Source organism: Sinocyclocheilus grahami, unplaced genomic scaffold, assembly GCF_001515645.1.
Source record: "Sinocyclocheilus grahami isolate Dianchi unplaced genomic scaffold, SAMN03320097.WGS_v1.1 scaffold1964.1, whole genome shotgun sequence".
In the NCBI taxonomy this organism is placed as follows: domain Eukaryota; kingdom Metazoa; phylum Chordata; class Actinopteri; order Cypriniformes; family Cyprinidae; genus Sinocyclocheilus; species Sinocyclocheilus grahami.
Window position 1 is genome coordinate 302,392 of NW_015507143.1, and position 16,079 is coordinate 318,470.

At 39.0% G+C, this 16,079-nt stretch overlaps 1 protein-coding gene across 1 annotated transcript in view; it reads right to left on the minus strand.

The window, feature by feature from the left end:
* Positions 1-8,406: 8,406 nt before the first annotated feature.
* The window catches only part of LOC107573513 (cystine/glutamate transporter-like), a 20,144-nt gene continuing 12,471 nt past the window's right edge, over positions 8,407-16,079 (minus strand). The window contains exons 8-12 of the mRNA XM_016259948.1: positions 15,217-15,320; positions 14,757-14,853; positions 10,426-10,575; positions 9,502-9,679; positions 8,407-9,195 (exon numbers count right to left, since the gene is read on the minus strand). Coding sequence (XP_016115434.1) covers positions 9,140-9,195; positions 9,502-9,679; positions 10,426-10,575; positions 14,757-14,853; positions 15,217-15,320 — 585 coding nt within the window. The 3' untranslated portion in view covers positions 8,407-9,139. The remainder of the gene's footprint in view (positions 9,196-9,501; positions 9,680-10,425; positions 10,576-14,756; positions 14,854-15,216; positions 15,321-16,079) is intronic.

Genomic DNA, 16,079 nt, shown 5'->3' on the forward strand with positions numbered 1-16,079 from the left:
CAGCACTCTGATCTAGTGGCATACAGGCATCGTCAGATTGACAGTACTCTAGCCCAATAATGTTGGGGGATCCAGTGGGGGCGGCAATCATATTTCAGGGTGACCGTGCCACTCTTTATCACAACCCTGCTAAAAGTGCCAGTACGTGATCTCATTGGCACCCTTTCAGCTGGTGGCGCCCTAGGTGTGTGATCAATTGTTTAATTTTGTAGACTTTACCCGTTTGTGGATGTGTAAATGACTTGCATTTTAAATAATGAGAACAGGCAACACAATCTTTACACTGAAAATTTCCCTGGGCATCAGAGATGGTCCAGACTTGTACTAAAACTTTCTCCCACGCATCTGAGAAGAACTCATTGTTCTTTTTGAGCGCACACAATTCCTGTTTGATAAATTAATAAATAAAAAAAAATAATTCATCATCATGAATACATTAATTTTAGTTTATACAGCTTAATGTTAAAATGTATTAGCCTAGTATATGTAGAAATTAACAAATTAACAATTCTAAACTAATAATAATTCTCGGTACTCCACCTTCAACACCACGACTGAGGTAAGACCCTTGAGTAAGGCACCAAACCCCCAACTGCTCCCCAGGTGTATTGGACACCATACATGGCTACACGTCACTTTCACATTCACAAATTGCATATACTTGGCTTTAAAATGGCTTAAGAAGTTGATATGATCGATTTCATATAATTGAAATCCATTTTATAGTTGTGCTTGTACATCTGCCCGAGGTAGACTTAGCTGTTTGTTCTTATGCTTGTGTACAGTATAACAGACAGTTTTTTTTCTTGATTTACTTTTTTTAAATGATTACACAAAATGAATGTGTTGTTCCAGATACATAATGGCAGGACATCACATATTCCTAAAGCCTGCAAGATTCCCATTACAGTTATGAAGATGCAAAACCTGCATATGCTGTCAAAACAAGAGACAGGTTTTAATGAAGATTTATAATGCTATCCTCATCACTCGGTGAAGACAGTAGACGATGCACTTCATCATTTTAAGAAACTGATCTCAGGGGGCCCATGTCCAGTCTGAAATTGTTTCAAAGAACTTCTCCTTTAATGTATCACCGAAGTCCATTACAGTTTGTGATGTAGGCCTACACCAGGAATATACACAGAATTTTGCTGATCTATGTTTGGCAATGGCCTTGAGAAACACATTGCCCTAGATACTGAAAATGGAAGATAATGAGTTTGTTGCTCACCTCTGAGGACATCATATTTAAGAATGCTGACTTAAGACCTTTTATTGGCTACCTAATGCACCCAATCGGGTCCTAGAGGATGTCCATCCCTGTTCTTGATTATACTGTTCTGATTCTCTGCAGTGATCCAGGAAAGCAAAGAAGAAAATAACAGTCATTTGAGGTATAACTACCTTTTCCTAACCAAATTACTATGACAGAAAATTAAATTGTTTAGAGAGAGATTTAATTTTGGTCCCTCCATATGGCTTCCTATATCCTTTGCATTGTCTCTATAGTTCACTTAGGTCATGGTTGTTGTTGTTGTAGTATGTAATTTAGGAACTTGTAAATTAGTGGCTTTTTCTTAAAGTTAGTAATAAATAGGCAAATAAAGTAGGTGTATTTGTGTGTTTTTAAGTGTCATAAATGTGTGTGTGGACACGATGAAGAAAATAATCCAAACAGGTTTTTAATCCAAAATCCAAAGAAGAACAGGTTATCCAGACACAAGCAAGGATGAAACAAACAGGGACTGAACTAAAGAGGGACAGACCACAGGTGCCGGTGGTTAAATAATAAGGGGACTAATGAAGAAATGAACACAATGAGGGCAAATGACTACACGGAAACACAACTTCATAATGGTGACATTAAGAAATTCCTGGTCATAACAAAAATGAATATAAATAAATAAAACTGATATTGTGCATCCCTATTCGAGACCGCAGATTATATACTGAAGTCATGAAAACTAAAGTCGAAAAAAAAAATGGAAAAGTCATTACTGATGGCTGGGTTCACATAAGAGTGGTGTGAATGCAGGTTAACTGTTGTCCCAACTCAACATCTGGGGCCATCAATGGAGAACTGTGTGGATAAGATGTAAAGAGACATGTTGATTGGAGCTGTTTTAATATTCATGCATGCATTTTGAGTTAGTCATCCATGAGAGATGGAAAGAGTAAAAATAGCCACACATGCACAGACAGACCATAATATCTAAAGGTCCGTAGACATGTGGAGCTTGAGACTAAATGAAGGTGACAGGTGAAGACTCTCTGGTCCACCCTGCAGACAACTGCCAAAGGGCATGGGGTGGGCAGAGACAGTATCTTCAGAGAGTATATAGAGTTTAAGATAAATGAACTTTGTATGTACAAAAAAGTTTGTGAATTTCTCTGAAGACACTGAAAACAATGGGAGCATTTGTCTGAGAGTACTGGCAAGTTACCAACTGTAGCGTCACTCCAATAGATGACACATGCAGATGGTTTTCACATGATGCCTGTTTTGTCTACACTCACACAAATGTGTCTCATACTTCTTGCATTTGTTTCAAAATCTGGTTATGATTCTGTTTGACTTTTATTATAAGATATAATTCCCAGTTGATGAATTGTTGGTACGTGAATCCTGGAAGTCATTGACATCACTTAATTGAAAACATAAATGGTAACACCATAGATATATGGTAGTGTTGTTGTTATATTTGCTGTGTAAATACATTCAGTTTATGAATGTCATGTTTGGAAATCATATATTGGCTTCAACATGTGTTGACAGCTCTTTTCATTCCCTTTCTTTGTTGCATTAGGGGTTTCCTCTTTTTTCTTCATTTAGTACACCTACAGTTCCTCTTCAGGAACTCGAGTAAGGCTTTTTTAGCGGGGGTTCCATTGCAGGACATCTGCAACGCGGCGGGTTGGTCCACGCCCCTTACCTTTGTTAGGTTTTATGGTCTAGACTTGCGAGCCACTCCTGGCTCTTCTGTTCTCTCGCCGTAGCTGTGCAGTCTTCCACACTTGGCAGAGATTAGAAGTCTGGAGGCATGGGCATTCTCGTTTCCTAGTGTTTTTCGACGCAGCTCGAGTTCCTGAAGAGGAATGTCTCGGGTTACGTATGTAACCCTAAATGTCTCAGGTTACGTATGTAACCCTAGTTCCTCGAGGGAACGAGACGCTGCGTCTCGGTGCCATCCTTCCGGCGTCCCTGCCAGCGCTTGCTTCACTCCTTGAGCTGACGCTGGTCTCACCGCACGTGCTTTTATAGCCTCCTGGTCATTACGTCATCCGCCGTGACGTCTCGCCCAGCTGTTGGTCTGATTACACACGAGATTCAGAGCCCGTCACGCTGAACGGCGTTCCCCTAACGTTTTTCGACGCAGCTTCTCGTTCCCTCGAGGAACTAGGGTTACATACGTAACCCGAGACGTTTCTGTTCATGTCTGTGTCTTGTTTGCCACTCAAACTGAAATTGGAAAAACTGAATTAAGATGAAGGTACTTCAGAATTTGTCCGTGAAACTACACCAGACGTGTCTGAATAGTGGTGTTCTTTAAACAAGATTTTCAATAAAGTTTGTGTGTGCACGCGTGCATGCATGCATGTATGTGGATGTCTCTGATAATAGAGGAACTTTCGGTGTCCTTTTCATGACAAATGAGTACCACTGTGCACAAACAACTGGGATAAATAATAATGCAATATAAATAATGCGTAAGCAGCAGTATTCATTGTTACACCGGACACATGAGCCTGCAAACACACAAATAAATAATTTTATGTATAAGCAAGCACATAAACATGATCAATAATTGAATATATAACAAAGACGGAAGGTCTGCAGGTATAGGTAGCACATGGGAAGTTGACACGGAAGTTAGCTTGGACATTCAACATCAAGATGAGTCTGAATATGTTTTGTTTTATTTATTTATTTGTTTGTTTTTTTGCCAGCCTAATTTGTGGGAGGGACATTCTCTTGACTAGAGTGCTTTTGATTAGACAAAAACTGTGTGGTGCATGAGTCAACAATATTTTTGCTGTGTTTTAAGAAAGACTGTAGATTTTAAAAAGTGTGTTTCTGCATAATTCAGCTTTTAGGAGTATGCTAGAGTGAATATGACCTTAAAGCTAACAGACATGGACTAAAACATGGGCCCTTTTTACCATTGTAATCACCTTTTTACAGTTTATTGTAATTATTTTTAATGCATAATAATTTTCAAAATATTTTAATATGGAATATTAATAGCATGTCACACTGAAGGACAGTGCGGTCACTAGTATAATGTCATATATCCTTATGCATATCTATATGTATGTATATAATGCATACAATATATGCACACACAAAACAAGACACACCAAATTGGTTAATTATTCTCCAGGTGCACAGTGAGTGCATAACTTTTTCTAAATGAGTTTAAGGTCTTGGATACCATCAGAATGTGTGGTGTCAAATCCCATTGCAGTGTGTGTATGTACGGTGTATGAACTCCCATAAATACAAGCATGACAAACATGTTCTTACTTTATGCCAGGATAATCGGATGAGTTGCATACATATCTGCACCATCACAATCAACACACATACACATGCACAGACACCCCAAGGCTGATGAAATGTCAGGGAGGCGTGAATCACTCTGTAAGAGATGGAGTGCAAGTAATTTTGGTGACTTTATCTGCCAGTCACAGGATAAAAATGTACACATACAGTAGACACACAGATTTATAGAACGGACAAATGGACATTCACAATACAAATGTGATAGTCACGCACCGAGACAGAAAGTCACAAGCTCTGTTACACAGACAATATGGAAATGGAACGTGATGGAACATGCAATCTTTGGTTAGTCACCCTGCGTCTCTTTTCAAATTATCACCACACACTTATAATACATGAATATTCTTATTTAAGATGGCAGATATATCTTACTGTAGTGTCAAACAATCGAGCATGTTGCTCACAACACCGATGTCATGGGTTTGATTCACAGGGAATGCATGGACTGATTATAATGAGTCACGTTGCATAAAAGCATCTATCAAATGCATACATTTAAAAAAAGTTTTGATATAGTATTTCATAATTGACTATGAATTGTGACCAACCTTAAGAAGATCTGATTTTTAAGGTACAGGATCAGGATGGTTGAGACTGGATCTGTTGTAGTCACAAATGTGCATGTTAATGAATGCATTTACTTAAGCTAGATACACATGCAAAGGGTGCACATGTTTACTGAGCTGATATAACGTGGGCCTCGCTATCTCATTTCATGTCCCATTTCTCCAGTTGATGTAATTGAAATTCCAGTCTTCCCAACAGAAACCCACTATAGAAGATTGTTTGTTACAAGTAACAGGCTTCTGCATTTGTTGTGGTAACTGCATTTTTAACTGGGCTATTTGGAAGGAAGGAAGTAACCCAAAACTCAAGATTTGTAAACTTTGATTTACAAAAACCCACTTTGATTTACCACAAATCTAAATATTGAAAAAGCAACACATCCTTCTTCATGCCTGTGGTGGTTATGGCCCTGGATGGATGGTTTATTAGCTGTAAAAGTGTCTGAAATGTGACAGCAACCAGGGGTCTTAAAAGAGAGTATAGGAAAGCGTAAATCAGTCCCACTGTCTTATTGTCAGGCAGAATCATGACCCTGTCTACAGGGACCGAAAGAACCGTTGATCTTCGTCGTGAAGCCGATCACAGAGATGAACGAGTGTGCAGATGCACGGATTAGAAAATGCATTATAGATCACAAAGTTATTTGTTGTTGTGAGCAGCAGCTGCTGTGTCTAACTGATCGATGGAGATCTTACAATACACAACCTCTGCTTAGCTCTTTCATGTTTGGAGTGCTGGTTGTTGAGCTTTATTCTATCGCCCCCATGTGACAGCAGCTGGAACTGCATAAGTAATAACAGGAAAATGGTTGAAAAGCCAGCCTGTAATATTTGTTTATTTATTTATTTATTTTACACATCATTTTGCACCTGTACTTGCTTAAATAATGTTAAAGTCCATTCTGATTTCTTCTAGTTATTCCATTTTGTCCTTTTAGATATGTCTAGATTAGCACTGGGCAACTTGTTCCTCATGTTCCGGTGAAGATTGTAGGGTTCCCAGCCATCTTTTGATGTATAACTCTACTAACCAAGCTATACACCTCCACCTTCAGACTGTGTGAATGAACTGGTATGTGCAGACATGCTCCTTCCTGTTGTAATGACATTATGCCCATCTCTGGAGCTGGCCTCCTCTTGATGTTGTTGTACTGGGCAGTTGTCCAACGATGGCAGGGATGTATGTTCACTCAAGTGTGTTTGCGTGTGTGTCTTACTCTGTTGGGCCAGTGCCATGATCTTGGCACTCAGTCCTGGTTCACCAGCTTCAACTTATTCACAAAGACATTTGAGCTGTGTTGCTTGCGATATGGGACCCCTGGTGGTGCCAACGCGCACACACTAGGGGTTGAACGACTTCTGATTTTTTAAAGTCGAGTCGAAGTCGACTAGTCACTGATGACATCATTAATGAACAAATAAGTCTGGAGCTGTGACAAACACCTTGTGCACAGCTATGGCATATGACACAGCTGGCCACATGGCTATTGCTCCTATAACAGCTCATTTTTATCAGTTCTTTTGTCTTTGGGTCGTTATATTTCTCACAGATTTCTGCACGTTCTAAATCAGATACAGATAAAGTAGCACAGTAAAGATTACATTCATATGAATGCATTAGTGAGAGCAATTGTGTGTGTGGATTAATTCTACCTGGCAGCGTCTCTCTACTAGTAGTGAAGCTGTGGGATTTAGTTAAGAAATATATGCTTTTCAGTTTCTAAGCTTTTCAGTTTCTAAGCTATTTTATTGAGAAATCACAGAACAGTGTTGACAATACATTTCTGTGCTGAATGATTCTGTGTGCTCGCGATCTGCACGTGATGTACGAGCTACTGTCTGTAGCCTATGTGTGTGCATTAAAGTGCAGCAGCGCATTCGATTAGAATGGCGATTAACTTACCTGTACAATAAGCTGTTTAAAACATGCATTCTCCTGTTCAATTTCGAGCATCCAGTAATATAATCACACGACTTGTGGAGCTCTTTCAGAGTATGCATTTATATGTAATTTTAACTGTTTGGAAACGGAGCGTAAATGTGGAAGTCCTTCAAAGATTTCTTATCCTGTTGCACCCTCTATAGGACCAACGACTAGTCAACGTCAAGCTTAAAGCGTCATGGCAGAGCACTGAAGTTGACTAGTCAATTAGTCGGTGCAACCCCTAGCACACACACACACATACTGGTGCTGACTATAACACACAAGCATAACTCGCATTGATATGATTGTGTGGGTGAAGTAGCATTTTCTTCCTCAGCCATCTCTGTTTTCTTTCTTACTGTATTCTCATCTTCTCGGGGAGGCTCAGTAAGCGGCTGAGGAGTAATGCAATCATCCTAGTGGAATGGATCAATCATTCTGCTCCTAGATCCCTTCAAATGGCAACAACTTATCCACACACACAAACACTGTGAGTTGGGTTTTGCATGTCTACTGTTATTTCATTGACTGGTCTCTTTCTACAACAGTAGACTCTGTGAATTGAGACTTGTTCATTGATCAAAATCCTCACAGTGTGACACAAGAACACATTTTCTGCTTTCAGCATTATATTTCCTGTCATGTACAATTTACGGCCCACTATACACCAAGACCTTCTAAGCACACATTTCTGAGAAAAAAATCTACTCATGAATTTTGAATTTAAAATATAGACATTTGTTAGAACTTAAGTGGTTTCATCAGAAGTTTTCATCAGTGTTTCCTGTACCCTACAATGAGCGTAGTGTGAGGCGTTTTGTCCGATTTGCAACCATTTGACTTGTAAGGTTCTTTGTAATGAGTCAAACAAAATGATTCACAAAACTGTCTCGATCTCACCTTGTGAGTTAGCAGTTTGAATTAGGCTCAATCAATGAATTGTTCATAGCCATTATCGAGTTTACAACTGACTCATTGAACAGTGAGTCAGACTTTGGTTATATCCAATTCAAAGTGAACAAGGAACCATAACTATGATATTTTAGGTTTGTTTATTTACTCACTGGATGTTCATATGGTAGTGTATGATGAAATGTGGAATAGATGTTTACAACAGATATTTGGTGTAAAAATGAATAATGATATTCCAAAAACTTTAAAATATTTATATATTTATGTATATTTATATATAATGAAGTAAAGTCATATTTTTTTAGCAATTCTGTAATTTGACAACTTCTGTTTTTAGTCTGATTTCCTGTAAAACAACATAATAGAAATATTTTCTTCAACAATAGCAGAGATAAAGGCAAATAGATTTATTTAATTTGGTAGAATTGGTCATACAGTTTTCTTGTAGCTTTACAAAAGTTGTTTCTACTGTAGTAGTCCATATACAATTATATTATTCAGTGTATCGTATACAGAAATATCACTGTAGTGTATGTGAGATGTTTTAGAAAACCTATTGGTTAGACAAGACCCTACACCCTACAAATACCCTACATAGCCATTATTCAGTTTGTACATGTACAGTCATGTCTGCATAACAGGATTTCAAATATCTCAGCCAGAAGAGAGTGAAACAGGTTATGTCAAAATCCCTGGCTGAGCCAATTCTTGAGTCACACCTCAGTGGAATCACTTATGACGTATGTGACATTGGCGTGTATAAAGATATAGCAGTGCAAATTGAATAAGTGGAAGAGGAAAGCTGGCCAAGGTCCTAAATCACCAGTGAAATGCATGTAATTTATGTTATGTCACGTTAAGTCATTCACAGCTTTGGAAAATGAATAATGTGTTGAAATGACAGTGTTACGTCTCTTTGTCGGGTGGACTGAGGCAGAGACATTTGAGATATTGTATTTAATTTTGGATATATGACAGCAGTAGCTCTCAACTGGTTTTGCTTCAGTTGCATTTTATTATTTGCATTTAGGATTGTTCTCTCTCTGCTGTCAATCAGAACACACTTGCAACCCATTGACCCACCAGCTGAGAACTACTGTACTAGGTACTACATGAATGAACAGATACTGTATTGCCTACACACACATGCACAGAGAAAAAGGATAATGGTCAGTGATCAGCAGGAACCACTTCTAAGATGATCTGTAGTGATCTGTTCACAGAATCTGAGAAACACAGGGGAAACAAACATTAATTAGCCAGCATGCCAACTAATTAGCATATGGTTTATGATATTATCATATTCTGTACGATATGATATGGAATATATTCCATATATTCCATAATTTGTGCATAATGAGTATATTTTTTTATTCATTTCCGGAGAATATTTTTCCAAGAGTTTAACACCTTGGTCATATAATGTCGGGTATCATTATAAGAATCATTAATGAGTATCTAGAGAAAAATTGACTTTCGCACATATTCAGAAGTTTTATGCTTTTGCCATTTGCATTTTTGTAACCTCTGACCTGACAATTTCTGGAACCATTTGGGTTTTCTTTCGCAGTGGATGAATATGTAGTACGCAGGGATGCCTGTGAGAGAGATGGCGAAGCCAATACCAGTATTAACTGGATCCGAATATAGAGAAAGGAAGACCATGAAGAAACAGGTGAAGGAGAACACAGCAGGGATGAAAATAGGGACCTGAGAAAGAGAAAAACACAAAGATAAAGAGGGACTATATTAAAACTTTGTTCTTTGGACTTTGGAAAGAGTGTGTTTTCCAGTTTAGACTGTATGTATTTGTGTTCCTCATAAATCATGTGACTACAAAAGACTTGGAATATAGTGAGTGGACCATTTTCTAAGCACTTTTATAGTGCTTGTGTGTCCTTTTTGAAGCTTGAATTGCCCTTTCATTGTGAACCGTACAGTTGTTTTGCAGAAGAAGAGCTGGAATGTTATGTGTGAATTTTCATTTCCTTTAAATATCATATTTGGCCCACTGTCGTATCATGAATTAATTTCCATGTTTACACACAGCCTCTTCTACTTTGATCAGCTAAACTTTTTCGTAATGACAAATCAAATGCTTAGCCTAGATAAAACTACAGGAAAAAATGGTACTCAATGCATCAAAAATGTCAGCTCAGTTTGTTCATGGTGACTTTACAGTATATTGGGCACTTTTCATCCAAAATAACCACCAGTTGACCAATCCCAGAGAAATTCCCTCTGGAGCAACCTAATATTAAGTGGACGCAATAACAAAGTGACAGAGTACAACTGAGATCTCAATAGCTCTCCAACTCTTGGCTCACCTCTGCTAACCTACAACTTAGAATTAAATCTACTGTGTTTTCCCAACCACTAGATCCTTAACCATTATATTACATTAGAGATGTATGAGATATGAGATAATGGGCTGCCAGCATAGAAAAGCAGGTGACCTTAAATGGTCGCGGCATATCAGGGCGTGTGTAGCGCATGTAGATGAGGCCGATGACAGCAACCCCGATGAACAACCAGCGCAGGAAGCTCATGAAGTTCAGCAGGCTGTAGATGTCCCCTAAGAAGAGGATCAGTAGTGTGATTGGATACTGAAAGAAAGATAAGAACTTTTAGAAAGTCATAGAAATAGGTATGTAGGCATGAAAAATACAAGGCAAGGCAAGTTTATTTATATAGCACATTTCATACACAATGGTAATTCAAAGTGCTTTACATAATAGACATGAAAAAATAATAAACAAATACTCACAACAATAAAACAAGGAATTTAAAACTTTGAAAATGATTTAAAAATTGATTTAAGAGGTTTAAAATGAATTTAAAACAGTTAAGAATAGAAAATGATTATACATAAAATATAGTGCAATCAGTTCCGACATTGCACAGTGAATTCAGTAAATGCACAGCTAAACAGATGAGTTTTGAGTCTGCATTTAAATGTGACTAATATTTTAGCACATCTGATCTCTTCTGGGAGCTGATTCCAACTGCGGGCGGCATAATAACTAAAAGCGGACTCCCCTTGTTTTTTGTGAACCCTTGATATTTCTAACTGACTCGACCCTAATGATCTGAGTGGTCTGTTAGGTTTATAATCAGTGAACATATCTGCTATGTATTTAGGTCCTAGGCCATTGAGTGATTTATAAACAAGTAAAAGTACTTTAAAATCAATCCTAAATATAACTGGAAGCCAGTGTAAGGACCTGAGGACTGGTATGATATGTTCAGATTTTCTGGTTCAAGTCAGAATTCTGGCAGCAGCATTCTGGATGAGCTGCAGCTGTCTAATGGTCTTCTTGGGAAGGCCGGTGAGGAGACCATTACAATAGTCCACCCTGCTGGTGATAAAGGCATGAACAAGTTTCTCCAAGTCTTGGCTGGAAACAAAACATCTAATTCTTGCAATGTTTTTTAGATGATAGTATGCTGATTTAGTTACTGTTTTGACATGACTACTGAAACTAAGGTCTGTCTCCAGAATCACACCAAGATTCCTGACTTGATTTTTAGTTGTCAAAACCCTAGAGTCAAGGTATGCATTCACCTTGAGAACTTCATCTGTCTTTCCAAATGCAATGACTTCAGTTTTTTCCTTGTTTAACTGAAGAAAGTCCTGGCACTGAGATCTAGTAGTACCAGCACTGATATTTTGCCAGAATCAGAATTTAAGCGAATATCATTTATTATCTTAATGAGCGCTGTCTCTGTGCTGTGATGTGGTCGGAAACCAGACTGAAAATTGTCCAGGTATCCATTTGAGTTTAAGTATTTGTTCAGCTGATTAAAGACTATCTTTTCAATAATCTTGCCTATAAAAGAAATATTTGATATTGGTCTATAGTTGCTCAATATGGTGTTATCAAGATTGCTCTTTTTCAGAAGGGGTTTAACAACTGCAGTTTTCAGGGAGTTTGGAAACGTCCCAGAAGGAAGTGAGGCGTTCACCACTTGCAAGAGATCTGCTTCCAAACAGTTAAGCACCCTTTTGAAAAAATATGTGGGAAGTGTGTCAAGATAGCAGGTTGACGTACTATTTCTTCCAAAATTTTGCTATCAATTTCTTCAAAGGCAGACATAGTATCTTCTTTTTGGTATTGTGGTCGAAACTGTCTGGCCTCTGCATAATTTGGGGATGTGCTAATCGCCTTCCTGATATTATTGATCTTCTCAGAAAAGAAGGAAGCAAACTCATTGCATTTGCTGTCGGAGAGCATTTCACTGACAATCTGACTTGGGGGGGGTTTGTCAGTCTCTCAACAGTAGCAAAAAGAATAGTTACTGTTTATACGGTTTGAGAAGAATGACTGTCTAGCTTTGCCTAGTTCCACATTGAAAGCACGAAGGCTGTCTTTATAGATGCTATAGTCAATTTAAAGTTTCGTCTTCCGCCACATCCGCTCAGCTTTTCTGCATTGTCTTTTCATACTCTTAACTGCTGTTGATTTTCTCCAAGCTGATTTCTGTCTGCCAGACTTCTTACTGACTTTTATAGGAGCAATATCATCAATAATATTCTTAACTTTTGAGTTAAAGGAATCAAGGAGAAGATCAACAGAGTCTGCAGAAATGCTTGGTGTTAAAGAAATAGCCTCCATAAATAGCACACTAGTGTTTTCGTTAATGCATCTCTTTCTGACAGAGACAGATATATGCTGAATCAGGTCAAAAGTGTTTAAAAAGGTTATCATTTCTTTTGTAGTTTTCTTTTCTGCATTATCTATGTGAATATTAAAATCCCCTGCAATAGCAAAACAGTCAAACTCTGAGGAAATTATTGATAGAATTTCTGTGAACTCTTCAACAAAGGCTGGAGAGTATTTTTGAGGCCTGTAAATAATGATAAACAGAATGTGTGGAGAAGTGGAGATGCTGGAGAGAGGGATAATGTGTCTGGTGAGATGGGCTGTGGCTCTGGTGTTTCTGGTGGCTGAAATATGTTGTCCTGGCTTCCCTGGCTGTTTTCCAGAAAGTCGTCCTTGGGTGCTGAGTCTTGGAGCTGTTCTGATACGTCACAGTCTGTCTGTGATGAGCTCTATGGGCAGGGCTCAGCCGGGATAGTTTCTATGAGCAGTGCTTGTTGTGGCTGCATGGTATTATCAGTGTCCTTGTGGGATGTGTCAACCACATGATGACTCGGAAGCTGATATGAAGTCCTGTCGTCACTCATACTCTGTCCAGGTGTGTGTGTGCCATTCAGGTTAAATAGTTTGGCACACAATACTGAAGGATGACGGAGGGAGAAGTAGATATTGTCCTTTAGCACGCTTGCACCAATTTTGTTTGGGTGGAGGCCATCCAGTTTAAACAGTTGTCTATGACCCCAGAAAAAGATTGAAGTTGTCGATGAAATTGACTCCTTTTAAGCTGCAGATTCTTTGTAGCCATGTGTTCAGCCCAAGCAACCATGAAAACATATTAATTCCCCTTGCTGGGAGTGGTCCACTGATGAATGACTGAACTTCATGTCTTTGAAGTGTTTCAAAGAGTTCACTGATGTCCTTCTTAAGGAGTTCTGACTGCTCTTTCCGAATATCATTCTTCCCCCACATGGATGATGATTCGATTTCTAAGTCTTGAGCTTCATTAGAATTTTCCGAAGTTCCTTGTTAACATCAGAAACAGTTGCTTGAGGAAGGCAATATGTTGTATTTCTGCTACTGATGTTTCTGATGATAGAGTCACCCACTATCAGAATCCTGGGCTCGGCTGCGCTCTGAGCTGAATGCTCAACCTCGAGTGCCTGTTAGTAGCGATGTTAGCTGCTGGCTGATCCGATCCATGTTTAATCACATTTGTGGATTACTCACCCGCATTCATTAATACTTCAAATCTGTTCTCAAGATGTATAGGGGGTGGTAGAATACCAGTATTCACAAGTCTTGTCATAGCCGTATCTGGGGTAGAGGATGCTACGGCAGCAATACGAGAAACTCATGACAATCTGATGTCTCTACTGCCTTTGGGTCTCGCTCCCTGTTTGTGCCATTGATTAGTGTGACAATCAGTTTCGGCTTGTTCCTCTACACTTGGTATAACTGTTGAGATTGACTAGATTCATGGGACTCACCGGCTGTATGCTGAGGGGTCTGTGACGACGGTCTGCTGAGTGTTCTGCCTGTTTTGGAAGTCCAGCAAGTAACTTTGTTTCAAGAACCGCAATCCTTTGTAGAAGTTTGTGGCAGTTTATGCAGCAAGTAGATTCAACAGGAGGCATTTTCTTTCTCTTCTGTTTGAATATAGACAGCTGTGTTTTCCAGTCTCCGGAATGTAAGCTGCTGACAGTGGGAGGCAAACTCTTCTTTTTCGTGGTATTATTCCAGTTCCAAAGAGCTTTTAGTTTTAGTGTTTGTGCCAAAAATGTGTTGTTTGAGGACTGTGCTGATCTGCTGAAGTAAATCTTACAGTACCAAAAAGTACAGAAATAGGAAGCAAAGCGCAGAGCATTAAGCAAGAACATCCGAACGGTAGCGAAGCCGGAAGCTATACATGCTGACAAAAATGTTCTCTGAAGGGGTCCTGTAAAATGAAAGTTTTTCTGTTCATTTATAAAGATCTTCTGAGCCTTTTGACAGTGAGAACATATTTATTTTTAAACTTTCAAATGTGTATATAGGTGTATATTTATGTTTTTTATCATCACTGAACATTGATACTTGAAATGCTCAATATGTGGAAAGAAAGGATGCTGCAAATTGTTTTGTTCAGCTGTACAGGAGTATCAGTACAGGTGACCATTGAGTGGGACATGTGTGCATCAGTGACTCACCAGGACAATCACAGCAGGTAATGGCGTGTGTCGGCGAATGTGAATCATAGAGAGAACTTCAGGAAGCTGACCTTCTCGAGAGGCAACAAAGAACATTCTGTGGAAGAGAGACACAATTTTAAAACGTGTTAAAACATCCACTGTAGAAATACAAACCAAGACCTACAAAATGTCGATATTCTGGAACTTTGAAGGATAGGCCTATTCTTTGAAACTAAAGACTTGAAAGATGCTCAAAAACTACATTCAATTAAATGATTGCTTTTTCATAATCTAAGTGTAATTGTCAACACACTCTTTTAGTAATTTGCAAGTTTTCTCATAAGATCAGGTTGGTACTTTCACACTAAACAGATATCCCAAAAATCATTACAATTGTTTCCTGATTTCCCTAAAACCTTAATCACTCTATTTTAAAATAAAAATCTGAAAATCTGAGACTCAAAACTGAGATGCACACCTTGAGATAGCAAATAGGCATCCATTCATGGACCCAAAGCAAGACAGAGCCACAAAAACCGGAACTGCAAATGAAACGTTTCCCATCAGCTTCTCTGCAAAAGTCTGTTGGGGAGGGAAAGATGAATGGATGGAGAGGGAAGAGATGAAAAGAGAGTGGATGGAGGTGAGAAAGAGGAACTCGTTTTGTGAAACAAAATATGAAAGCAACATTGATCTTCAATTTTTAGACTTGTTGGTGTTTATGAATAATCAGTGCAGTAAGGCTTCATATTTTATATTTTATATTTACGTACGTCTAACAAGATGAAAAAGCTTTTAGAGTATTTCAGAGCCTAGCAGGAAATCTCTGCACACAGATTCTGGTGCTATCAGTTATTTGTGAGAGATATATGATTCCCCTTCAGGAACTCGAGCTGCGTCGAAGTCGCTTTGGGAACGCCCTTGCGTGACCGCGTTCTGAAGCACGTGTCAAATCCGTCCAATGGAGCAGTGAGACGTCACCAGCAGGGTGACGCAAGCACCAGAAAGCATAAAAGCGCATCCAGCAGAGCGCAAACCAGCTTCTGCTCTTCAGTAGCACTCTGTGTATGTGTCTGTCTATTTACTGTTGTCTGTCTGCACAAGCACTCATATATATAAAACAATGAGAAAGTCTATGGCGAGCGAACGGCATTACAAACGCTGTGTTTCTCCCTGACCACGATATCTGGTGGCGGGGGATACACACGATTTGTGTGTCGTTTGTTTAGGAGCGGAGCATGCACGGTCAGCTTTCGAGCAGCTGATTGTCATCACTGCGAGCTCTCGCTGCGTATGCTCCGCTCTCGCCTGGCTGTGTTTGATGAGAGCGGCCAGGCTCGC